General features: G+C 41.7%; 1 protein-coding gene across 5 annotated transcripts in view; it reads left to right on the top strand.

The window, feature by feature from the left end:
- erbin (erbb2 interacting protein) overlaps nucleotides 1-27,396 on the top strand; it is a 313,059-nt gene that overhangs the window by 148,749 nt on the left and 136,914 nt on the right. For all 5 annotated transcript variants that reach the window (XM_041185895.1, XM_041185894.1, XM_041185891.1 and 2 more), the window contains exon 5: nucleotides 12,049-12,138. In XM_041185895.1, the coding sequence (XP_041041829.1) occupies nucleotides 12,049-12,138 (90 nt within the window). The remainder of the gene's footprint in view (nucleotides 1-12,048; nucleotides 12,139-27,396) is intronic.

Here is a 27,396-nt window from a genome sequence, read left to right as displayed (position 1 = left end):
TGATCGGATGTTGGGGTGTCGAATATCAGGAGGGTGTGTCAGAGTTTTGTGGGAAGGGGGGTGCCTATTGGATTTTTGGAGGAGGGGGGCCTGTCAGACGTTTGAGGGTTGGGGGGTGCCTGTTTGACACGTGAGGGAGAGGGGCTGCTCGTGGGACATCAGGCAGGCATGGGGGGAATCAGGGTGGGTGGGCCTGCATGGGTGGTGCAGGGTCAGTACTTTGTTGGTGGGGGGGTTGGTGGCAGGCTCAGGTTGGGGGGTTCCCATGGAGAGTTGGTGGGGGGGTTGGGTGGAGACTGCTGTTTTTTTTGGGAGGGCATGTAGTCTGGGTGGGAGGAGCCCCCTGGGGGGTCAGTGGTGTAGGGGGAGCCCCCTGGGAGGGGAGGGTGGAGAAAGAGTCCCATGAGGTAGTTGGTGGGGGTGGTCAGTCTGCATCTTCACAACAGTTACCCAGAAGTTAGAAGAGATTTCAATTCTTCTAACTTTTCCTGAATGACCATTTGTATAACGTAACCAGAACCACCTGACATTTGTGATTTAATTTGCATTTTTGGATGGTTCCCAGAACAAGGCAATTGCCCAGAGGGAAATTCACACTTCTGGGCAATTGCGGTGGAAATCCTAATCTTTGAAGTTCTGAGAGGGCTTCCCCAGCACATCTTTGGGGTACACCCCAAATCTGATGCTGGGGAGCTGTGATGTTACGGCCCAAAGTATTTACTAAGGGAAGAAAGCCACAAGACTCCACAGTTTTTTGCACAAACAAAATGAACTCTATTGTATAAGGTCAGAAAGATAAAAGAATTTACAATATCTATCACGTGCTCTAACATTCAGAATCAACATGAAGTACATGTGAATTAACAGTCAAACTGGGGTTGAACACATCACACTGCACAATACGTGGCAAATGGAACCAATACAGATCCCACAGATTTCTCAACGACCCACCCAGATGTCAGTAAACACTGAGTCAACCAATCTTGTTGGAACTCTCTCCCAAGTCTTCACTCGTCCCTTTCGAAGATCTAGCCTTGGAATTCCCTCCAAAGGTTTCTCCGACTCGGACTGCCTCAATGACTGCTCACCTCGCAGGGTTTCAGTCCCATCTCTGTTTCCCTGGATTCCTGAGTCTGCACTCCAGCACCAACTCACAAGCACAGCTTCAGCTCTTCAGCCACACGGAGCAGAGCACCACTGCTCCAAAGGGTTACCTTTTCCCTAATGGCCTGCAGCAAGGAATCACCAGCCTCCTGCCTTCTCCTGTCTCCAGGGCTTCTCCTGAGTCCTCACTATTTGAAGCTGGCCAACCGCAGTACTTCTAGTTCTTGGAGCCTCTTTCTTTGTTCCCCTTCCCGGTGGTTCCTGCCAGCGGTTGTCTCCTCCCGATGGCTTCTTCCCTGCTACGTTCTCTCTCTCTCTCAGGGTCCTTTCCATGGGTTCCCTTTTTGTGACTTTCCTATGCCCCCTCTCTGGGACTTCTCTCTGCAATGGCACCCCATTCCTGGGTCTTGTGAGCAGGTTTTGCGCCGTTTTCTTTTTCATGCAGGCACCCCGATAAACTTCCCGCTGGCATCTGTGCATGCACAGAAACTCCTGAGGCCTGTTGTACTTGTAGTTCCTGACCTCTGCCTGACAAGGTTGCTTAGGTCTCTTAACAATCTAGAGAATAGTATTTATGGTACAGAAGGAGACCATTTGTTATTTTCAATTTGGAAAAGTGACACAGTCTTGTTGGCTTTGATGTAAAAATTGAAAAGAAATAATGAAGCGTTAAAGCTAAGAGTGCTTGACTGGAATAAGTCGAGCTTTAGTGCAAGTGGGGATATGGCATAAATTTACTAAGCATAAAAGTTAACAAACTGACTAATTGGGATACTTTCAAATGAGAAGTGGATACAATAAAAATGTATTCAAAATATACTTTCATGAATCAAAATTGGAGGAACAACTATAAAGGAACAATGGACTGCTTCTAAAGAGGAGGGTGTTCAGGTACTGTTGAGAATTCCTATGAGGAGGAAAAGCTAGCACTCAATGGATGACAAAAGAAATAAAGAGTAAGATGAAGTAGAAAAAGGGAATGTATGACAGATATCAAGATGATAATACAAGTGAGAACCAAGCTGAATATAGAAAGTTCAGAGGGGAAGTGAAAAAGGAAATAACAGCCAAAGAGACAATTTGAGAAGCGAATAGCAGCTAACACCACAGGAAATCAACAAGTCTTCACTAGGGATATAAATAGTTAATAGTAGTAAGAGGTGGGGTGGGACCGAAAGGGTACCTGTGTTTGCAGGAAGAAGGCATGGTTGAGGTACTTTGCACCTGTCTTTACTGATGAAGAAGATGCTGCCAAAATCAAAGTAAAAGGGTCTATAGTTGACATTCTGAATGGGGAAAAAAGCTTAGGGAACCATTAGAAAGGTTGGCTGTGCTTAAAGTTGATAAACAACTAGGAATGGGATGTTTCCAAAGATGCTGAGGGAAGTAAGGGTGGAAATTCCAGCAGTGCTGATCATCTTGCAATCCCCCTTAGATAGGGATGGTGCCAGAAGACTGGTGAATTGCAAATGTTGCAGCACTGTTTTAAAAAACAGCATAAGGATAAACCCAGCAACTGCAGTCAGGTTAACCTTGGTAGTTGGACAGTTTTTAGAAATAATAATCCTGGACAAAATTAACCGTGGCTTGGACAAATGCCAATTTATTGAGGAAAACCACAATTCGTTAAGGGGAAATTGTGTTTTACTGACTTGATTGAGTTTTTGATGATGTAACAGGGATCTGTGCTCAGTCCCCTATTGTCATTTATATAAATGACATAGATGACTATGTGGGGGGTAGGATTAGTAAGTTTGCAGATGACCCAAAGATTGGCTGGGTGGTTAACAGTGAGGTTGAGTGTCTTGGGCTACAGGAAGATATAGACGGGATGGTCAAATGGACAGATAAGTGGCAGATGGAATTTAACCCTGAAAAGTGTGAAGTGATACACTTTGGAAGGAGTAATTTGACAAGGAAGTATTCAATCAACGGCATGACATTAGGAAATTCTGAGGAACAAAGGGACCTTGGTGTGTGTGTCCATAGATCTCTGAAGGCGGAGGGGCATGTTAGTGGGGTGGTGGAAAAGGCATGTGGGACACTTGCCTTTATCAATCGAGGCATAGATTACAAAAGTAGGGAGGTCATGTTGGAGTTGCATAGAACCTTGGTGAGGCCACAGCTGGAGTACTGTGTGCAGTTCTGGTCGCCACATTATAGGAAGGATGTGATTGCACTGGAGGGGGTGCAGAGGAGATTCACCAGGATGTTGCCTGGGATGAAACATTTAAGTTATGAAGTGAGGTTGAATAGACTTGGAACAAAAACAAAAACAGAATTACCTGGAAAAACTCAGCAGGTCTGGCAGCATCGGCGGAGAAGAAAAGAGTTGACGTTTTGAGTCCTCATGACCCTTCGACAGAACTTGAGTTCGAGTCCAAGAAAGAGTTGAAATATAAGCTGGTTTAAGGTGTGTGTGTGGGGGGCAGAGAGAGAGAGAGGTGGAGTGGGGGTGTGGTTGTAGGGACAAACAAGCAGTGATAGAAGCAGATCATCAAAAGATGTCAACAACAATAGTACAAAAGAACACATAGGTGTTAAAATGTTAAAGTTGGTGATATTATCTAAACGAATGTGCTAATTAAGAATGGATGGTAGGGCACTCAAGGTATAGCTCTAGTGGGGGTGGGGAGAGCATAAAAGATGTAAAAAAAAAAAAAAAAATTTTTTTTTATATAATGGAAATAGGTGGGAAAAGGAAAATCTATATAATTTATTGGAAAAAAAAGAAAAGGAAGGGGGAAACAGAAAGGGGGTGGGGATGGGGGAGGGAGCTCACGACCTAAAGTTGTTGAATTCAATATTCAGTCCGGATGGCTGTAAAGTGCCTAGTCGGAAGATGAGGTGTTGTTCCTCCAGTTTGCGTTGGGCTTCACTGGAACAATGCAGCAAGCCAAGGACAGACATGTGGGCAAGAGAGCAGGGTGGAGTGTTAAAATGGAAAAAGGGTACGGCGGTGCTGCTGGAGGGAGAGGTCGAGTGTGTTCATATGGCGGCGCATGGCACTGAGTGTGGATTTCAGAATGTGACGGGAACAGCAGTCCGAGAAACGTTTTATGTCCTGGAGATACCTGTAATCCTGGGTGTGTTCGAAACATGAGGGGTGGAATTTCAGTTGAAATCCACGTGGGGTAAGTCAGAGATGGAGACAGTCACTGAGAAAGGAGATGTGGCTGTGAAAGCGGGTTTTTTACATCTTTTATGCTCTCCCCACCCCCACTAGAGCTATACCTTGAGTGCCCTACCATCCATTCTTAATTAGCACATTCGTTTAGATAATATCACCAACTTTAACTTTTTAACACCTATGTGTTCTTTTGTACTATTGTTGTTGACATCTTTTGATGATCTGCTTCTATCACTGCTTGTTTGTCCCTACAACTACACCCCCACTCCACCTCTCTCTCTCTCTCTGCCCCCCACACACACACCTTAAACCAGCTTATATTTCAACTCTTTCTTGGACTCGAACTCAAGTTCTGTCGAAGGGTCATGAGGACTCAAAACGTCAACTCTTTTCTTCTCCGCCGATGCTGCCAGACCTGCTGAGTTTTTCCAGGTAATTCTGTTTTTGTTTTTGTTTTTGTTTTGGATTTCCAGCATCCGCAGTTTTTTTGTTTATATCTCTTTGAATAGACTTGGGTTGTTTTCTTTGGAGCAGAGAAGACTGAGGGGGCGACCTGATCGAGGTGTACAAGATTGAGGGGCATGGACAGGGTGGATGGGGAGCAGCTGTTCCTCTTAGTTGAAGGGTCAGTCACGGAGGGACATAAGTTGAAGGTGAGGGGCAGGAGGTTAAGGGGGGGATGTGAGGAAAATCTTTTTTACTCAGAGGGTGGTGATGGTCTGGAATGTGCTGCCTGAGAGGATGGTGGAGGTGAGTTGCCTCATATCCTTTAAAAAGTACCTGGATGAGCACTTGGCACGTCATAACATTCAAGGCTATGAGCCAAGTGCTGGTAAATGGGATTAGGTAGGTAAGTTAAGTGTTTCTCACGTGTCGGTGCAGACTCAAGGGTCGAAGGGCCTCTTCTGCACTGGGATTGTGTGACCCTGTAACAGGATTGATGAGCGTAATGTGGTTGATGCATTTGACAAAGACTTTGAAAAGGCATTTCATAAAGTGCCAAGTAATAGGCTTGCCTGCAAAGCTGAAATCCATGGAACAAAAGGGAAAGTGGCAGCAAGGGTTTAAAGCTGGCTGAGTGACAGAATGCTTTTTTTTTGGGCGAGCAAGATATATGGTGGTCTTCCTCAGGGGACAGTGTTAAGACCTCTGCTTTTCTTGATATATGTTAATGACTGAGACTTTGGCGCTCAAGACACAAAGTTTGCAGATGACATAACTTGGAAGTATTGTGAACTGCGAGGAGGATAATAAACTTCAAGCGGTCAGACAGGCTGGTGGAATGGGCATTCAAGTGCCAGTTGGAATATAATGCAGAAAAGTGTGAAGTGACAAATTTTGGTAGGAAGAATGGGGCGAGCCAATATAAAATAAAGTTTGCAATTCTAAAGTGGGTGCAGGATCAGAGGGACCTGGGGATATATGTGCACAAATTATCGAAGGTAGCAGGGCAGATTGAGAAAGTGGCTAATAAAGTATATGGGAAAATTTTTACAAAGAATGAATGGAAGTGAGTATAATAGGTATCGTAGAGGGGAAGCTGTTCATCAAATTTGTTATAGGTCATTAGTTAAGCCGCAGCTACAGTATTCTGCACACCACACTTTAGGAAGGATGTTAAGATCTGTGAGAGGATGCAGAGGAAATTTACCTGAATGATCCCAAGTAATGAGTGACTTCAATGTGAAGAGACTCAAGTATCTGGTGGAGTAAATAAGGGAAAACTCCCACTGCTGAGTAATTTGATAACCAGAGAACACTGATTAAGGATAATTGTCAAAAAGAGAGAGAGAACAGATGAGACGAATTTTTCAGTTATGATCTGGAATGCATGACCTGAAAGGATGTTGGGAATGGGTTCAATTGTAACTTTCAAAGCAGAATTGGATGTGTGTTAAAAAGGAAGAATTTACAGGGCTATCAGAAAAAGTGGGGGAAGGGGTAATTGGCATTAATTGCATAAATCATTCAAAGTATCAGCACAGGCACAATGGTTCAAATGGCCTCTTGTGCTGCAGGATTCTGATTGTGGTCAAAAAGGAATTGCTTATTGGAAAAATAAAATAGATGAGCACTGCAAGTACAAGTCATGTGGTCTGGATGGCATGCACCATAAGCCATTGAAAGAACTCAGAGGAGATGGCGGAGGTTGTGGCCACAATAGTTAAACCTTCAAATTAGCAAATTATGCTGTGGAACTGGAGAATAGCCAAAGTAATCCCTTTAATTAAGGAGGGAATGATGGATGAATGAGTAAGTATAGACCAGGACATTTCACAATAATTGTGGGAAAACCAGCATTAATTATCTGCAACCAATTATAAACCATAATTCAAGTTAAAATTAATGAGCATTTAGACATGGGTGGGTTAATCAAGGACAGCTGACATGGATTTGATAAAGGCCAATGCTGTTTGACAAATGCAATATGATAAGGTGTCTCTTAAGAACCTAGTTAGAAAAAAATCAAACAAGTGGTATAAAAGGAATACAGCAGCACTGAGGTAAAACTGTATGGACTAGAAACAGTAAATGGGTGTTTCTTCAGTTGAAGGGTTAGAGTGTTGTATCACAGGGGTTTGCTTTTGTTACCTTTATTTAATATGTATATAAAATATATAATGATTTGGATTGGACATAGAAAATACAATCTCAAATCTTGTTGACAAACAAAAGATTTGGCAAAGGACAGGACTGTAAAAGACTTCACAAAGAACTTAATTGGTAAGAGAAATGAGTTGACAGGTATATGCAATTGAATATGAAAAAGTGAGAGTAATATTCTTGGGGAACCAATCAAGAAATGGGTGTATAAAGAAACAATGTACATTTGCATTGCTCCTTTCATGACCTCAGGAAACCCTAAAATGCTTCACAGCCAATTAAGTACTTCTGAAGTGTAGACAATATTGTAACATGGCAGCTTATTTACATTCAACCAGGTTTTAAAGCAGCAGTAAGATAATTTGAATTTTTTTGTTGGGGTTGTTGGAGGCCAATCATCTAAGCCCAAGGATATTGTTGCGTTGCTGTAGTTCCTCAGGGCAGTGCTGTAGTTCCTCAGGGCAGTGCTCTGGGCCCAACCATCTTCAGCTGCTTCATTAATGACCTTTCCTTCATCAGGAGGTCACAAGTGCGCATGTTCGCTGATGATTACACTGTGTTAGTTCTGTTCACTGTTCCTTAGATAATGAAGCAGTCCGAGCCTGCATGCAGCAAGGCCTAAACAGCATTCAAGCTTAGACTGATTGGTGGCAAGTAACACACAAATGCCAGGCAGTAATCATCTCCAGCAAGAGTAAGTCTAATCATCTCCCTTGGGATTCAATGATATTACCAACTCTGAATCCCTCACCATTAACATTCTGACAGCTACAATTGACCAGAAACTTAATTGGACCAACCAGTGCTACAAGAGCAGGTCATTGGTTAGGTATTCAGTTGACATTGGTTTAAAGGACTTACCTTGTGACTCCCCAAAGACTTTCCATGACCTACAGGGCAAAAGTCAGGAGTGCGGTGAAATAATTTCCACTTGCCTGAATGAGTGCAATCTAACAACACCCAAAAAACTTGGCATACAGCATACCAAATCCTTTACTTGATTTGGCACCTCATCCATCACTTTAACATTCATTCCCTCCAGTCGTGTCAACAGTGCTATCAAGTGGTGTTTAGTCATAACCTGCTCACTCATGCTCAGTTTGGGTTCCGCTAGGGCCACTCAGCTCCTGAACTCATTACAGTCTTGGTTCAAACATGGACAAAGAAGCTGAACTTGAGATGAGAGTGACTGCCTTTGACATCAAGGCAGCATGTGGCGGGTGTGGCATCAAGGAGCCCTAGAAAAGCTGGAGTCAATGGGAATCAGTGGAAGAACTCTCCATTGGTTTAATACCTAGCAAAAAGGAAGAGAGTTGTGGTTTTTGGAGGTCAACCATCTCAGTTGCAGGAAATTGCTGCAGGAGTTCCTCAGAGTAATGACCTGGGCCCAACCATCTTCAGTTGTTTCATCCATGACCTTCCCTCCATCATAAGGTCAGATGTAGGGCTGTGCAGTGTTCAGTGCCACTTGCAACTCCTCAGATACTGAAGTAGTCCCTGTCCATGTGCAGCAAGACCTGGGCAGTATTCAGGCTTGGGCTGATAAGTGGCAAATAATACATGTGCCAGGCAAAGACAATCTCCAACAAGAGAGGATGTAGCCATTTCCCCAGGCAGTCAATGACATTACTATTGCTGAATCTCCCACAATCCTGGGGTTACCATTGACCAGAAGCTGAACTGCAGCAGCCATATAAATACTATGGCCAGAAGAGTAGATTGGAGGCTGAGAATTCTATGGTGACTAACTCGCCTCCCTACTGCCCAAAGCCAATCTATCTAACAAGGCACAAGTCAAGAGTGTGAAGTAATACTCTCCACTTACCTGGATCAGTGCAGCTGCAACAACACTCATGAAGCTTGATACCACACAGGGCAAAACAGCCCACTTGATTTGCACTTCATCCATTCACTGCCTCCTCCTCGACACACAGTGGCAACAGTGTGTGCTATGTGCAAGATGCACTGCAGCAACTTACCAAGGCTCCTTCGACAGCAGCATCCAAATCCGCAACCTTTACCACATAAAAGGACGAGGCCAGCAGATGCATGGGAACACCGCCACGTGCAAGTTTCCCTCCAGTTCACACACCTTCCTGACTTGGAGCTATATCGCTGTTCCTTCATTGTTGCTGGGTCAAAATCTTAGAGCTCCCTTCTTAACAGCGCTATCGGTATTCCTACAATACATGAACTGCAGCAGTTAAAGGAGGCAGTTCACCACCACCTTCTCAAGGGCAGTTAGGGATAGGCAATAAATGTTGGCCTAACCAGAAATGCCCACATCCCATGAATGAATAAATAAAAAACATTGGCACACTTGTGGCAGCTAGGTATAACATTTATAAGATGCACTGCAGCAACTTGACAAGGCTCCTTCGATAGTACCATGTAAAAACAGCAACCTCTACAATCTGCAAGGACAAGGGCAGCAAGTGCATGGAACATGACCACCTGCAAGTTCTTGGAAATACACTGCTGCCCCTTCATTGTCGCTGGTTTAAAATCCTGAAAATGCCTACCTAACATCAAGTTGGAAGTAACTTCACCACTGGGCTGCAGCACTTCAAAAGGCGACTCAACACCGCCTCCCAAGAGTAATGGTGGATGTTCAGTAAATGCTGGCATTGCCATTGAAGCCCTGATCCCGTGGTTTAATAATTGTTTTTGAAATGACCAAATCACTTGTTTTAGCGACATGCGTTGAGAAATAAATACTAACCGGAATATTGGGAGAAGTCCTCTTTGAGTCATGTTTTAGAAACTGGGGTGTAGGGAGTACAAGAGTTTAGAGGAAGTTCAGTAGAAGTTTCTAATATGAAGTAAAGTTTTGACAGACTGAATGGAAAAAGTCTATTTCCTCTGGTTGGAGAGCCAGTGAAAGGGCTTAATAATTTAGCATAAGTGTGGAGAAATTTCTTCAAGGTGAAAGTAGTTGGAACAAACACTGTGCCAGAGGCAATGGTTCATGTAGAAACCGTTGCATCTTTTAAGACAAAAGTGAAGAAATGTTTGAGACATGTTAGGAAGTAGAGACAATTTAATTAAGTTATATTTGTATTTATGGGCGTTAGGAATGAGTTTTAGCTTTAAAGTTTAAGGTTGATTTGTATTTGTGTGATACGATAAGGTCAAATTGAGTTTGTTTCACTTTAAAAGGTGCCTACATTTCTAATGAGGTTTATGACTGTTGCAGCTAAGTTAAACAAATGAGCAGAGAAACTGGGACGTTGCCTAGCAACAGGGGTCCAGGGAGGCAGGTCCCTCCCTTGGAGAGAGACACAAAAACTAAAGGAATAGCAGCTTTTGAAGACAGCTCGAAACAGAAGCAACCTAGGAGGGGCAGACAGCCAATCCCAAGCTAAAGTTCTTTGAAAGTAGCTGCCAGGAGAGACTGGAGCAAAGGGGAAAGATAGCCAGTCCCAAGTCAAAGAAAAAAAACCCAAAATACAGGGGAACGGAACAGGAGAAAGTCCCAAGAAGACCTTCTCGCCAAAGGAAGGACAGGAACCTGGAAAAAGTCCTGTTAAGTGAAGTTAAGAATGAGGGGCAGAGAGAAGGGCTCCTAGCTTCAGATTTAAATAGACAAAAGTGGCAGAAAGCAGATTTAAAGCTAGATCAGCTTACAAGAGGCAAGAAGGACCAAAGAGACAGCTGAAGGTCTGTAACACTTTGCTATGTGCATGTAAAGCAGTGGTGTACTACTGATGGTTGAGTCTGCGAGGGAGAGGTGGTGGAAGAAAGCTTGACTGCATGTGGTGACCCAGGACAGAGGGACATCGGAAGAAGAGGGAAAGCATCGGTTTGGGAGAAGATTCCAGAGCGAGTTCTTTAAGAGTGGAGATTGGAAACCCTTGTGTGAAAAATGGAGTTCAGTGAGAGCAGTTGACTCATGATGAGACTAGCATCTTGGGGGAGTTGATGAGAGATCCATAGCACCTGGCTGAGGTGGCATCTGTCACTTGGTTTCAGAGTGTGGTGCACCTGACCAATTGGGTTACGTGGACTGTGTAATTACTGTGAACGTTAAAGAATAAGATAGCTTTTGTAACTTGTGTTATCCTTACAATCTGTCAAGGTATAATTGTGGGTGATGGAGTATTGTAATATAGTTCATCGTTTCTGGTTTAATAAATATTTTATGCTTTTGTTAAAAGCTCACTAGTTGACTCTTGTGACTCTGTTCAGTAGCCCCTCTCCACGTATCTAAACAAACAAATAAAAGTTAGGATCTCTCAAGCTGGGTTCCACCCTGGGATCAGGCTTGTCCAGGGGTAATCTCAGCACAGGATCATTATACATAGGAAAATACAGGACAGTCAGGAAGAGGGTTGGACAGTGTAATTAGATTTAAATTAGTGAAGATGAGCCAAGTGTCTTTATTCTATGCTATAAACTATCTATGGTCCATCCAAGTATTGTGTCCATACTAGTACACTTTTAAATGAGAAAATGGCATTCAGCTCATCCAGTTGGCTGCCTTACTTTAAAGTCTAGTGTTGCCATTATTGTTCTTTGTTCGATCATGCCTGATTCAATTTTCTTTCCCAATGCTTCAAATGAATTGAAATCCACTTCTTTGGTCATAATTGATTCCATATGTCAGTGGCTCAGGTGGTTACTTCCTGAATGGAAAGGGTCTTAATGGGGGAAAAGTTATTTAAAAAATCTTGTTTGGTGGAGTCTGTGGTGCTGTCAATTTCACAACATACAAATGAAGCAAGAATGTTTTGATTTGATGTGTGTTACTGCATCATGTTTTTGTAAACGAAGTAACCTGAATTTTCTAATGACCTAACTTCATGGCTCATTGATCCAAAACTTGGAATCATTTTTTTTGCTCTTGTCTGAAATCCTTTCTCCTGCCTTATGGACAATGTCCAGCCACCTGTTTCCATCGGTAGCATAATTTACTGCATAAAGTAATGACGCACTCAAATGCCAGTGCTATCTGAGGTAAGGTTCTGCCCAGTTTCAGTTGAAATTTCAAACAGGTTGAAATAAAATGGGGGCGTTACCAGAAATCTAACATGGTTATTCAATAATCTTAAAACAGACATCAGATCTGAAAAAAAATGTAGCTATATTACTTTCCCTTATCTTCTATTTTGTTAAAAATGTTCACTTGAATATCGAATCGACACCGTGTATTAAAATTGCCCCTAGAACCAATTAGAAAATTGGAACCATTTTCTTTCCTTCCCTTCCAGGCTTCCTGATGGCTTCACACAGTTACTGAACCTGACTCAACTTTACCTAAATGATGCCTTTTTGGAGTTTTTGCCAGCAAACTTTGGAAGGTAAGCAAGCTATTTTATTCACAAATACATAATGCCTCAATAGTAATGCAGTCACTTGAGGATTTACTGATTACTTTGAATCCATTGAAGCTTCTCTTTATGAATTTTATTTGATCAGTGCTGTAATATGTTCCAATAAAACTGTTCTCTATCCTTGCATTCCTTACATTTCCCCTCTCTCTTAAATGATCACTTGGCATGCTCCATCAGCAAAATAGTGAATACTCCTCTCGGTCTCTGGGAAGCTGATGGAGGTACTCATGAGTAACCCAGTGGATTCAATCCATTTTTCCTTTGTACGATAATGTATCATTTTCCCATGCATATTTCCTAGTTGATCCTTTCACTTTGAGCCAGCATGGATTTGTACTAGAATCAACATATTTGTATTTATACAAGGAACCCATCTCACATACTCAACTCTAAATACCAGTCTGGCAATATAAGTTTAAGTAAGAGAAAAACTGAAACATGCAAAAAAAAAGGGAAACAAGGAGAGGTGGGAACAGAATTTATGGTCTGAAATGGTTGCACTTAATGTTGAGCCTGGAAGGCTGTAAGTTGTCTAATCGAAAGTTGAGGTGCTGTTCCTCAAGCTGACGTTCAGCTTCACTGGAACAATACAACAGGCCAAGGACACATGTCAGTGTTAGAACAAGGTGGAGAATTAAATTTTCTTGCTCTGTCAACATTCTCTTTAACCCTGTAAGACTAGTGATTTCAGAATTATCATTTCTGTCACTCGATTTCTTCCACCCTCTCCACAGACCTTTCCTTTATCCTCTTTTTGCCCCACTCACCCCTTGCTCAAAACCTATTACATCTCTAACTTTTCTCAGTTCTGATGAAAGGTCTTGAAGCATTGTTCTGTTTCTCTCTTCATATATGTTTCCTGACGCGCTTAGTGTTTCCAGCATTTTCTGTTTTAATTCCAGATTTCCAGCTTGCACAGTATTCTGCTTTTCATCTAGCAATAAAAGTTCTTGTTTGATCTGGATATGCATTTTTCAACATGATTCAAATGTACATTGTGGATTTAATGTTGATACCTTGTTACTTGTAGCTAAATGATGCTGTGAAATGTCCTTTGACCTGCAATTTATTGTTGTGACAGGGGATAGAAATGCTATACTTCTGTAGTGGGTGTTTAAATATATTTAAGTTATATTCCTAAACAATGTTGCTTTTGTTGTTGGTTCTGTCCAGGTAAACTCCGGTTATGCAATGTACTACAAGCATCACTTATGGTAATCATGCTGTTTGTTCTGCTTTTAATTTTTAAAGAAGAGAAAATTAAGCAGCAAAATGATTTAAGTAATTGAAGTAGAGGCTGCCTGATTCAAAATCTGAATCTTCATGAATCTGTAGGGTTTTTAACCTTACATTCCCCATATACTTTACACCACGGTGTGAGACTGATCTATTCATAATGCTATGAAGGTTGCACTGCGAGGTTGGATAATCAAGATAAGATCACACCAGGCTGTATGTCATTTTGGAACTCTGCATATCTGGAAGAATCTCTTTATATGTGTTTTTAGTGGATTTTGTGTGAGCACCATTTTTATTTGAAGTTGTTCACATAATAGGGCAAGTAAGGTTCATTAGGGTGATTTCTGAGATGAAGACATTGTCTCATGAGGAAAGGTTGAGTAGGCTGGGCCAATACCCATTGGAGTTTAGAAAAATGAGAGGTGATATTGAAACATATAAGATTCTGAGGGGGCTTGACAGGGTAGGCACTGAGAGAATGATTCCTTTCATGGATCTATGTATGTGTTTGAAATAATTTCTCTTATTAATAAATGTTTAATTTAGTTTTGTAAAAACGTCTAAGATTTGGCGATCTTATTACATCTGAATTCAAGACATGCATCTCAAAATTTATACAAATTGCAAAACAAGTTGTCACAGTTGTTTCAAGTTCCCCTTTGGGATTTGAACAACTTAGCATTTACAATTGGCTGTACCATAAGAGGGAAAGGCAGGCAGGAATGTAAAGTTAAGGCTAAAATTAGATTAACCATGATCTTAATGAATGGTGGAACAGGCTTAAGGGGCCAAATGGTCTACACTTCCTATTTCTTATGTTCTTACATTCCTGTGTAAGGTAAATTTGGGAAAATACCATAATGGCTATCGTAGAACACTGCAAAATGTATCTGAAACTATTTTAAATAAAACTTCATCTTAAAATGATAACAGTATGTTTTAACATATGTTGCAGGAGCTACTTGTTCATATCCTCTCTAAATTAGGTGTTAACTTCCTGTAATGGAATATATGAATATAATCGAATTCCTCTTGGAAGCGTAGATTCTTGGGAGAATCAGGATGGAAGCCATATGAAAGTTATTCTAACTAAAATTCAATCATTTCCAGATAAACAATGGATGCCAAATGATCCTAGAAATGTGTGATATAAACAAAATCTTACCTTACTGGTGAAGTATAATTCAATACTTCATTCGAATGCACAGGCGAAGCTGTATATGTGCATTCATCTATTTAAACATTAATGTTAGATGAAACTCTCAATGCAATTAGGAAATCAGTGGACTGCTGCATTTACATAATCTACTTAAAAGAAATGTGAATTATAAAAGAATATTTAGGCTTATTTTATTACCTAAATTATTGACCTCTAAGGAACTGGCTTTCATTTGATGGGATATGCAGATAGCAGTCAGCATTTACTGTTCAATGTTAAGTTCTAACTGGATATGAGTTTCAGTTAATAAGTTATGCACGTATTTTCAAGGTCATGCATCACCTTATTGATTGTAATTATGACTGGCATAGAGTTTTTTCTTCTGTAATGGCATTCAACAGACATAATTCTTGTAATTTGAAATGTATATTGTATAAAGGCCATCTTCCAGTTTCTGATGAAATAGCGGTCAACTTAATTCGTTATATTCCACCAAAAAAACGACAGTGTGCCAGTGACTCTTTCCCCTTTCAACTTAATGAATAAATGAATCATAAACTTCACACAACGTTTTATATTGAAATGTTATCGGGCTTCTGGAATTTTGTTTAGTACCTGCTGATAACAATCAGATGTTTCCTCTTTGTTGTCTGGATTAAGTTCCCAGCACAGATTAAAGTTTCCTTCCTAAGTTAACACCTCATAGCCATTAAAAAAAAAATCATTCATGGGCTGTGGGCATCGCTGGCTAAGCCAGCATTTATTGCCCATCACTAATTGCCCTTGTTCAGAGGACATTTGAGTCCTTGAGACGTTGTTGTGGTTCTGGGGTCACATGTAGGCCAGACCAGGTAAGGATCAAAAACAAAAAATGCTGGAAAAACTCAGGTCTGACAGCATCTGTGGAGAGAAGGACAGAGTAATGTTTCGAGTCTGTATGACTCTTCTTCAGAGCCCAGGTAAAGATGGCAAATTTCCTTCCTAAAGGACATTAGTGAACCAGATGGGTTTTTACAACAATCAGCAATGGTTTCATGGTCATCATCAGACTTCTAATCCCAGATTTTTATTAGATTCAATTTCACCATCTGCCCTCGTGGGATTCAAGCCTGGGTCCCCAGAGTATTACCTTGGGTCTCTGGAATACTAGTCAGTGACATTGGCACTATGCCACCACTTCCCCAGTGTTTTGCACATTTATGGTTCACAAAATGTAGTTGATATGTTTTTTTGGGTGAACTTACCAACCCTTTGAGCCAGTTTCTCAGGCATGTGATCTTTCAGCTTTGTTGGATCTCATCACATTTCTGGGTTCAGACTGTTAACCAGTATCTATTATAAGTGCACTGACTCCAACAGCTATCTTGATTATGCTTCCTCACGACAGAATTTGCTAGAGTTCTTTGAAGATGTGACAAGCAAAGTGGATAATGGGGATCCTGTAGATGTAGTATATCTGAACTTCCAGAAGGCCTTTGATAAGGTGCTACACAAAAGATTAATATAAAAAGAGAAGATCACACGGAGATAGGGGTAATATCTTAGCTTGGATAGAGGATTGGCTAACCAACAAAAAGCAGAGAGTTGGGATAAATGGGTCTTATTCTGGATAGCAAGCTGTAACTAGTGGGATGCCACAGGGTTCAGTCCTTGGTGCCCCAACTATTTATAATCTATATGAATGACTTGGATTCAGGGATAGAAGGTACTATAGCTAAATTTGCAGATGACACCAAAATAGTGGGACAGTAAGTTGCAATGAAGAAATAAGAAATTTACAAATGGATATGGACAGGTTAGGTGAATGGGCCAAAATTTGGCAGATGGAGTTTAACGTGGATAAGTGTGAGGTTATCCATTTTGGTCAGAAGAATAAAAAGGTGACTTATTATTTAAATGGAGAGAAACTTCAGGATGCTTCAGTGCAAAGGGATCTGGATGTCCTCGTGCATGAATTGCTGAAAGCTATTATGCAGGTACATCAGGTAATAAGGATGGCAAATGGAATTTTGGCATTTATTGCTAAAGGAATAGAGTATAAAAATAGGGAAGTGTTGTTGCCACTGTACAAGGCATTGGTGAGACCGTACCTGGAGTACTGTGCACCGTTTTGGTCCCTTTACTTGAGGAAGGATGTAGTTGCATTGGAGGTGGTTCAGAGGAGGTTCACTAGATTGATTCCAGAGATGCGGGGCTTGTCTTATGAGGAGAGATTGAGTAGTTTAGGCCTATACTCGCTAGAGTTTAGAAGGATGAGTGGAGATCTAATTGAGGCATATAAGATGCTAAAGGAGATAGACAATGTAGACGTGGAGTGGATGTTTCCCCTTGTGGGGCATTCTAGAATAAGAGGCCATAGTTTTAGGCTAATGGGTGGTAGATTTAAATCAGATGAGGGAAAATTACTTTTCTCAAATGGTCGTGAATCTGTGGAATTCACTACCTCAGAGTGCAGTGGATGCCGGGACGCTGAATAAATTTAAGCAGGAGATAGACAGATTTTAAATTAGTAACGAGTTAAAAGGTTATGGGGAGAGGGCGGGAAATTGTAGTTGAGGCTGAAATGAGATCAGCTATGTTCGTATTGAATGGCAGGGCAGGCTCGAGGGGCTGAATTACCTACTCCCGCTCCTAGTTCTTATGTCTTATGTAAACCGGCTTCCTACAAGGGCTTTACCCCATTCTCCCAGTTTATCCATCTCCGTTGCATCAGCTCTGACAATGCTGCCTTTCTTGCCAGTGCTCCCAATATGTCTTCCTTTTTCTTCAATTGAAGATTGTTCTCTACTATGGTTGGCATGGCCCTTGACCATCCTCTTTTCCATACTTGTTCCCTCACCCCTACGTCCCATTCCCAGAACCAGAAAAAGGGGCCCCCTTGTTCTCACCTTCCTCCCCAAAAACTTGCGTATTCAATCGATAATCTTCTGCCATTTTCTCCACCTCCAGCGCAATGTCACCACTAAACTCACCTTCCCTTTCCCCACTCCTCCCTTTTCAATATTCTGAAGGGACCATTCCATCTGCAACAACTTTGTCCCTGTTCCATTACCCCAACACTCCCTTCTCTTCCCATACCACCATCCTGTGCACCACCCACTTCACAGGGCCCCAAACACTCATTTCAAGTGAAACAGCAATATCCTTGTGCTTTTTTCAATTCAGTACACTGTATCCACTGCTCAAGATGAAATCTCCCCTGCACTGGGGAGACCAAACACAGCCAGGGCGGTTGCATTGTTGAACACCTCCGTGCATTCCACAAATGTGATCCTGAACTTCTCACTTGCTATTTTAATTCTCCAGTTCACTCTCTGTCCTCAGCCTTTTACACTGCTCCAGTGAATCTCTACAGAAGTTGAAGGAACAGAACCTTATCTTTTCATTAGGCATTTTACCACCTTCCAGAATCAACATTGGTCTGAATTTTCCTGTTGAAAATGTCAGCATTTGCCATCGTTTCTCCACTGAAACTGACAGCGACGACAAGAGTCTTGTATTGGGCTGAATAATGCAGAAATCAAAAAATTTTTGTCAATGAGCCTATGCTGCTCCACAGGCTGTGCTGTAGAGATTCACGCAGGTTGCAATCTTCATTACAATCAGGAATTGATAAAACCTTCTACTTTTACTCTGTTAGTCTCGCTGTAAGAACCCTGGAAAAAGTTGGACCTGTTGTTTTTTTCTTAAATTCATTCGCAGGAAGTGGGTATCACTGGCTGGGCAAGCATTTATTACCCATCCCATCCCTAGATGTAATTGAGGTTATAATGGTGGGCCAACTTCATAATTGCTGCTAAACAGCCTCATTGGCTCTAAAAGGCTAATTTATATTCATGGAATGTCAGTGACCTTTTTTTCTAAAAAGGTTCTGCATTTTTAAAAAATCTATGTTTTTATTTTCGCTGCTATCTTAAAACAATCTGAAGGATTTTAAGTTGCTTTAAACTTCCTGGTTTTCTGTGTGTGCACACCTGCCTACCTGCTGGCTGACACTGCAGCTGCGTGTCAAGACATCTCTGGACCTGGCGCAAGACTTTAAACTGCCATTGGGAAAGGGGGAATTCCCACCACAGTAATTACTAGAGCTTTGTGGGGAGCTGTCTTTGAGGTCAGCAGCGAGTGTTCTTGCTTCGCTGCTGACTGCAAAATCCAGAATACAAAGTACAACAATTTCTAATCATAGCCACCGTTCCCATTTTTTTTGGTGTCATTTAATCACACTTGCCTTCCGTCCTATCACAGACATTCCCTTTTGTATTTTCCTCTCCTCTTTCCATGCCTTTCTGCTTGCTTAAAAAAAAGTTACATTTTTATCTTCCAATCCTGAGAAAGGACCTTTGACCAGAAACCGTAACTGTTTTGCAGATGCTGCCCGAACTGCTGAGTGTTATCAGCGGTTTCTGTTCATATGTACTTTATTTATTGCTGAGTAGTTACATTATTTCTTGCCATCTTTCCCCATCATCATGACAGTAGTCGAGCTCTTAACTTTTTGCTGAAAGGAGTCTTAATGGAGTAATGTATATGTTTGCTAAATATGGCTGTTAAATTTACAGCAACTGGGGATGTGAAATTTGTCGATTGCCTTTACTTTGTCTTTACTGTCACTTCTATTTAGATTCATCCTTTCTCCATTTGGAGCAGGAGGAAATCCTGGCTACAATTCTCCATTAATCAGTCTTAGAATTAAGTTTTCATATCAACCATTTCATTCTACTGGTTAGATCTTGAATTGGGTTAAGGTATCCCTTTCTCCAGGGACTTTCTATTAAAGTATTGTAGAGTGAAAACTCTAGGTTACACAATTTTTAAAGATTCTTTTGGATTTGATTTGACTGTTCTAATGTATTTTGGAAAGGTGCAGGGCTCTCTTCAATGAATTAATATCCATTGTTCTGAAACTAACTAAGGTGCCCTTTGAATAAGGAAAGTCATGATATTTTGATACTTCGGCTGACTCTGCACATTAACTGAATTTCCCTTACTCTTTTGAAGAATGGGGTTAGTTTCTAATAACTAAATTCTTAACTGTGATTAACTAGGGTTTCAGGGAAATTGCTGGAAGAGGATGGCACATTCAAGGAAATAAGAGTTTAAGTAAGCATAGAAATTGAAGGCACACTAGGCACAGTTTGTTACTGATGAGTACAGCAGGCCTTAAAATTCTCTCAGACAATTCTGTGTCTGCATGACTGCAACAAAGGCACACAGACACTCTGTCTTTAGCAGACCAGAAGAGGAGACAGTTAGTCAGACTGCAAATGGCAATTTCTATTAAAAAAAAGTGGGTCTTATGTTGCCGCCAGCTGTATGGAGATCAGGTCAGTTATGTTTGAGTGCCATCTATAATGTGGCAACCACATGTCTGCAAATGACAGATTTTTTGTCTTAAAGTGCTTCTTAGACAAGGCTGTTGTAGAGACTTGCTTTGTTTATGCAAACTGATAGACAAAAATGATAAGTTTCATTAAGCATTTTCATCTTCCTTGATTGCAATATCCTGACCTCATTTATACACCTCTGGAAAAAGTTAGTGGAAGCAGTTAAGTTTGGCTTAGAGTGACTTGTGTTTCTATAAGTTTTTGAGTTGCTTAACTAGTAGAAGATAGCTTGTTGAATCCTGTATGCTATACCTGAATTAAAGCTTTTTTTTCCCCAAATGTTTCTGTATTTAATCCTAAATCCTAATTTGCTTGGAGCTGGTTAAATAATTGGCCATGGGTGGAAAATGATTATACTTCTTAGAGGAGCTTTATAAATGTGTGTATTGGGGTGGGAGGGATGTGGATGAAGCTGAGTGGGTTGCTCCAAAGATTAGTCATGGGATCATCATTGCTTTTAATTTACATCAATGACTTGAATTCAGAATCTTAACATGAATTGGTAATAGATGCATTTGCTGCCAAACACATAGGAGTTGTGGTTTCAGAGGAAGTATCTCAAACTTCAAATGAGACACATTTGGACTGATGATGGCAGATGAAATATAATGAATGCAAGTGTGAAATACCTTTCATCCAACCTTCTTATTTGTGTGTTTAGCCTTGTCTGCCTGCAAATAAAGGGTTACAAAACAAGAGAATAGTAATCTCTTACGAGGTCCACCACATAGTACGAGAAAATAAAACGCACTCTGTTAAGAAAATTTGCAATTTTTGCCATGTACCTTCTCTTTCCACACGCTGGCCCATATTTTGCCGAGATGATAATGAGGCTAACTGCACTCAGTTATAATGGGGAAAAATCTCTCAGCAGCTCCTGGCATCTGTACATGTATAGTTAAACTTGGAAATCTGGAAGTTGCTGTTGGAGATATTCTACATCTCTACAGGGTACACTACAACAGTCCTTCCCGATGAATTCAGCACCAGTCCCCTGTAACCGATGCTAGAGAATTGGTGCATTCAGGAAGAAGTGAATTTTTACAGTGTGAAAATTACTGCTGAGCAATCTCTGTGTCCCTGAAAAATTAATTTTACAAGTGTGGAATTTCATCCCTATAGAAACTAATTAGTGTTGGAGATTTCAAAAGTATATTTTAATTTTTCAGTCTCTCTTATTTCTCTTTCTCGATCTCATCTGTCTTTCTCAATCGTCATTTCACCTTTTTGCTCTAAGGAATTGCAGTCATGTCCTGGGACTGAGATGATTGACTACCCACATCTGTCTTCCTTTGTGCCATATATGACTTTTTAAAAATTCTTTTATAGTATGTGGACATCACTGGCAAGGCCAGCACTTGTTGCATATGAGCATACAAATTAGGTGCAGATGGAGGCCCTTCGATACTGGTCTGCCATTCAATAAGATCATAGCCTCAGCTCCAAATTCCCACCAACTCCTGAGAAACTTTCACCCCCTTGCTTATCAAGAATCTATCTAGCCCTGCCTTAAAAATATTCAAAGACTGATTCCACTGCCTTTTGAGGAAGAGAATTCCAAAGACTCACCGCCCTCCAAGAAAAAAAATTCTCCCCATCTCTGTCTTAAATGCACCCCCCCCGGTTACTTTTAACCAGTCGCCTCTAGTACTAGATTCTCTCACAAGAGGAAAATCCTTTCCACATTGCCCTCGTCAAGACCTCTCAGGATCTTACATTTCAATCAAGTCGCTTCTTGCCCTTCTAAACTTAAGGAGATACATGCCTATATAATATAAAAACAAAAAACTGTGGATGCCGGAAATCCAAAACAAAAACAGAATTACCTGGAAAAACTCAGCAGGTCTGGCAGCATCTGCGGAGAATAAAAGAGTTGACGTTTCGAGTCCTCATGACCCATCGACAGAACTAGGTGAATCCCAGGAAGGGGTGAAATATAAGCTGGTTTAAGGTGGTTTTGGGGGGGGGGGGGGAGGGGGGGGGCGGTGCGGTGTAACCCAACCCCACCACCACCACCACCTTAAACCACCTTATATTTCACCCCTTCCTGGGATTCACCTAGTTCTGTCGAAGGGTCATGAGGACTCGAAACGTCAACTCTTTTCTTCTCCGCCGATGCTGCCAGACCTGCTGAGTTTTTCGAGATACATGCCTAACTTGTCCTCATAAAGGCAATCTGTCCAGTCCAGGTATTAGCTTTGAAAACCATCTCTGAACTGCTTCCAATGCATTTATGTTCTTCCTTAAATAAGGAGACCAGTACTGTACACAGTACTCCAGATGTGGTCTCGCCAGTGCCCTGTATAACTGAAGTATAAACTCCCTACTATTGTATTCAATTCCCCTTGCAATAAACAATTCTATTAGCCTCCTTATGTGCCATTAAAATCCAGTGATTCTAGACACACAGCAATGTGGTTGACATTTAACTGCCCTATGAAATGACCTAGCAAGCCACTCAGTTCAGGGGTGGGCAACAAGTGCTGGCCTTGCCAGCAACACCCACATCCCATGAAAATAAAAAGCAGCAGCGGAGGGAGGAGACAGGTGATAATTAGCAGATTTTCCTGTTCACATTTGACCTGAAGTCATGAGGATTAATGAGGTTGATAATCATTGTTGCTGACTCAAAGGCCCTCTTCCTCTATATCACTGCTCATTGACCTCTAAAGGAGCCGTCCTGCTGATGGGATAAGGTGTAGCCAGGGATGATGATGGAGAGAGGAGCCTGAGATGTTGGCTAACTTTGAGAGTATGATTGTTAGGTCGAATAGCTCTCTCAAACATTGGAACCAGTCCAGATGTTAGTGAGGAGGACTTTGTTTCTTTGTCATGCCCTGATTTGATGCCTAGGTTGCAGATGAGTGGTCCACCTGCTTTTGGTCTTGTTCTTTGCAGTAGTTTGATGCGCGTGAATGGCTCGATAGTCCACTTTAGATTGCAGTCACTAGGTCAGCCATGCTGTTGTAGAACTGGAATTGCAGCGATGGCAGCTTGTTTTTCACAACAATCCCACACAGTCACTGCCACCAGCATTTTATTTCCAAATAGTTTTTGCTTAAATAAAAAACTTATTTAAGGTGTCATGGTGAGATTTTAACTTCTGTGTTCTTGGAATTATCAGTCCAGCTTCTAGGTGACTAGACCAGTAATATAACCATTGTAGTGCTATCTGATCCTTTTTAGTTATTATATTGAAAAGAGACAGATTTCTTGTCTCATGAGCTGTTTGAATCCATCCCTCAGTTTGAGGAATAAGAAAGCGTAATATGGAACTGTGTGAGTGAATAGTATGGGGATTGAAAACAAGTTGGTTAGAGATGTGTGGCAGGAGAGCAATGTTTATAAATTGCTTCAAAGTGGTGCATGGACTGTTTTACACAAAGTGGTGTCTAGGTTCTTTAATGTAAAGTTTTACATGAAGCTCCCCCATGCCCCTCCCCTCTTCTCTGACAACCCCTCATCAAAAAGTTGAAAAATGAGAACTTGTGCCTCAGAGGCAGCTTGTCCAACAAAATTAACTTGAGTTTGCATGTGGTGTGGTGTAGAGTTGAACTCCTGAGCATTTTTTTTTTTGTCAACAATATGCTCTCTTATTTAGCATGTTCCACATGAGATGATAAGTATACATTTGATCACTGTAAGGCTTCAGTACAACTAAACAATGTTGTAACTCATATTGAAGTACATGTCCTAAGAAAGAGTTAGCCCCGAGACCTTTTACTTCAGCGGTGCACAGCTGTGGCATTTGCTCTTGACTATAAAGGTGCTAAAAATAGAACATTTCAGAGGCAGCTTGCACAACGCATAGTTGCAGAGTTTATTTGCTTACGCAGACTTGATAATAGTTCATCTATGCTCCATCAACATATTACTGTTGATTATGTAATTTGCACAATTTTATTAGCTTTTATAGTTTGGTAACTCATATCATGCAAACATTTGTTTGTATAATTTATTTTGGCTTGAGTCTTATGTGTCTTTAATTCTGAGGCAGGAGGATCCTTGTGTAGTTTGGTAGAAAGGGTTGTTGATTTTTTTTATATTGAACTTATTCATTGGACCACCCTGTTTAGACAAGCTGGACTTTGCCTCCATGCAAGTAGTAAATGAGAGTGAAAATAGCTCTTCTGCATTTATTACTAAGCCTCAAAATGATCAGTTTTTCACATGCTTGATGATCTTGAATGAGAGAGCAGGCTCAAAGGTCTAAATGGCCTATTCCTGCTGCTCAGTCCTATATTAAGGAAAACTTTCAGAAACTGGCATCCTGAAGTGCATCAATGTTAATTTTTCTATTAGCTTTGCAATTCGTTGCTTTCAATATTATTTTAGATCTGTAAGTGGCCATTGAATAGTGAGCTATCAGTTATACACATCAGAAACTGGTAAATTGTTTTCAATAACAACTGAAGATGTTGAAAAGCTGAAACCTCTTCCAGAGCTATATCCCAGTGTATTGAAAATCTTAAAGTTATGACGAGAGTGTCAGTATTTTGGATTATAGTCTGTAAAATCATAAGCAGATAGTACTTTGGAGACAGGTCAAGGAATATAGATCCTGAACTTTGCTTCATTTAATCATTGGATCAGTTGTATACTGATCTGGCAAAATAAAAATGTGGTTATATAATGCACATGGAATTTGCAAATCAATTTCCATTTTTTCCTGAATTAACCTTGGGTTTTTGATCTGGCTGTGTCTCCCAGGAGCTGACATCACATCTGGGGTAAAAAGCCTCTTGTGTGATGCACAAGGCATCACAACTTAACGGACTAGCTGGTCTTCCCTTTTCTGATATTTGCAAACGTCCATTAAATTTAGGATTACTGAAAATGGCACTTTTTTCCTGAAATTATACAGCTCACAGTCATTTCAGACACATGGGTTGAACCACCACCCCCCTGCTGGGTGGGAGGGGGTGGGGGAGAGAATGTTGAATGGTGTGTGCGTACAGGCACTCTTCCAATTGACGTCCCCGATTGGAGGCACAGCGCCATTTTACATGGGTGGACCAGTTAAGGCCCACCCAGCATGAAGTCCACACACAAGCACTATGTGCTCCCTGTGCGGGCAGGGGGGAGTCCCAAAATCAAGAGTGCGCTCTCATCTCCCTGACGCTAAATGCTGCCTCAGGGAGATTGGCTCAAAATGTACAAAACCTAAAAATAGAAAAGTAAAATTTCCCTAACATGTCCCCTCAGGTGACAATGTCACATGAGTTGGGACATGTCCATAATTGTCACAAAAACGTTATTAAAATTTTTTTAAACCCTATATGAAACCTCATCCCATCCGTGGATGAGGTTTCATGCTTTTGCTAGTTTGCACCGGGTCTCCTGGCCTGCCCACCAACCTTAAGATTGAACGGGCAGGTTCTTTACATAATTCACCCTGTCAATGGCCTCAATTGGCCATTGACAGGTCGGCAGGTGCACAGCTGGTTTCGCTGTGCCCCTGCCTTCCTGAAAATTTAAATGGGGCGTGGTGACGTCACGAGTCCCCCCCCGGACGACATCACACGTCATTTTACGCTTGCCGGTGCGTAAAATCCTGCCCATGGAAACATGTATTCGGAGCAGGAATAGGCCATTTGATAAGATCATGGTTGATCTGATTGTGGCCTCAACTCTATTTTCCTGTTTACCTCAAACTCAGGTTCAAAAATACTCAATAACCCTGCCTCTACCACTCTCTGGGGAAGAGAATTCCACCGATTAACAGCCCTCTAAGAGAAAAAAATTTCTTCTCAACCCCTCCTCAAATGGGAGGCCCCATATTTTTGAACTGTGTCCCCGAGTTCTGATCTCTCCCACAAGGGGAAACATCCTTTCAGCATCTATCCTGTCAGCTCCCCTCAGAATTTTTTTTATTCGTTGGATGTGGCCATCGCTGGCTAGCCCAGCATTTATTGCCCATCCCTAATTGCCCTTGTTCAGAGGGCATTTAAGAACCAACCATATTGCTGTGGTTCTGGAGTCACATGTAGGCCTGACCAGGTAAGGACAGCAGATTTCCTTCCCTAAAGGACATTAGTGAACCTGATGGACTTTTACAACCATCGACCAAACTTTTCTCCTAAGACAATGCCTAAATCCCAGGAATCAGTCAAGTGAGCCGTCACTGAACTGCTTCTAATGCAGTTATCCACTTCCATAAATAAGGAGACCAAGACAGTACACAGAAATCCAGATGTGGTCTCTCCAATACTGTATTGTGTATGCTGTACACAACTGTAGCAAAACATCCCTACGTTTGTAAAAGCAACCTGGCCAATTACCACCCCTATCAATCTACTCTCGATCATCAGTAAAATAATGGAAGGGGTAATCAACAGTGCTATCAAGTGGCACTTGCTTAGCAATAACCTGCTCACCGACGCCCAGTTCGAGTTCTACCAGGGCCACTCAGCTCCTGACCTCATTACAGCTTTGGCTCAAACATGGGCAAAAGAACTGAACTCCCGAGGTGAGTTGAGAGTGACGGCTCTTCACACTGAGGCCACATTTGACCGAGCTTGGCATCAAGGAGCCCTAGGAAAACTGGAGACAAAGGAAATTGGGGAAAGCTCTCCGCTGGTTGGAGTCATACCTAGCACAAAGGAAGATGGATGTGGTTGTTGGTCAGTCATCTCAGTTCCAGGACATCACTGCAGGAGCTCCTGAGGGTAGTGTCCTCAGCCTAACCATCTTCAGCTGCTTCATCAATGACCTTCCTTCCATCATAAGGTTAGAAGTGGGGATGCTCGCTGATGAGCATCATTCATGACTCCTCAGACACTGAAGCAGCCCATGTCCAAATGCAGCAAGACCTGGACAATATCCAGGCTTGCGCTAGCAACCACTTGCGCCACACAAGTATCAGATAATAATATTTCCAACAAGAGAGAATCTAACCATCACCCCTTGACATTCAATGGTGTTACCATCACTGAATCCCCCACTATCAACATCTTGGGGGTTACCATTGACCAGAAACTGAACTGGACTAGTCATGTATAAATACTGTGAATACAAGAGTAGGTCAGAAGCTAGGAACCCTGCGATGACTAACTCATCACCTGACTCCCTAAAGTCTGTCCACCATCTACAAGGCACAAGTCAGGGTGTGATGACATACCCCCTACTTGCCTGGATGAGTGCAGCTCCCACAACACTGAAGAAGCTGGACATCGTCCAGGACAAAGCTGCCCACTGGATTGGCACCACATCCACAAACAGTCACTCCCTCCACCACCGACACACAGTGGCAGCAGTGTGTACCATCTACAAGAATGGAATTCACCAAAGCTCCTTCGACAGCAGCTTCCAAACCCACGACCACTACCACCTAGAAGGACAAGGGCAGCAGCTAGATGGGAATACCATCCCCTGGAAGTTCCCCTCCAAGTCACTTACCATTCTGATTTGGAAATATATTGCCATTCACTGTCACTGAATCAA

This window comes from Carcharodon carcharias, chromosome 4 (genome assembly GCF_017639515.1).
Source record: "Carcharodon carcharias isolate sCarCar2 chromosome 4, sCarCar2.pri, whole genome shotgun sequence".
NCBI lineage: Eukaryota > Metazoa > Chordata > Chondrichthyes > Lamniformes > Lamnidae > Carcharodon > Carcharodon carcharias.
This window is presented reverse-complemented; position numbering and strand designations above follow the sequence as displayed.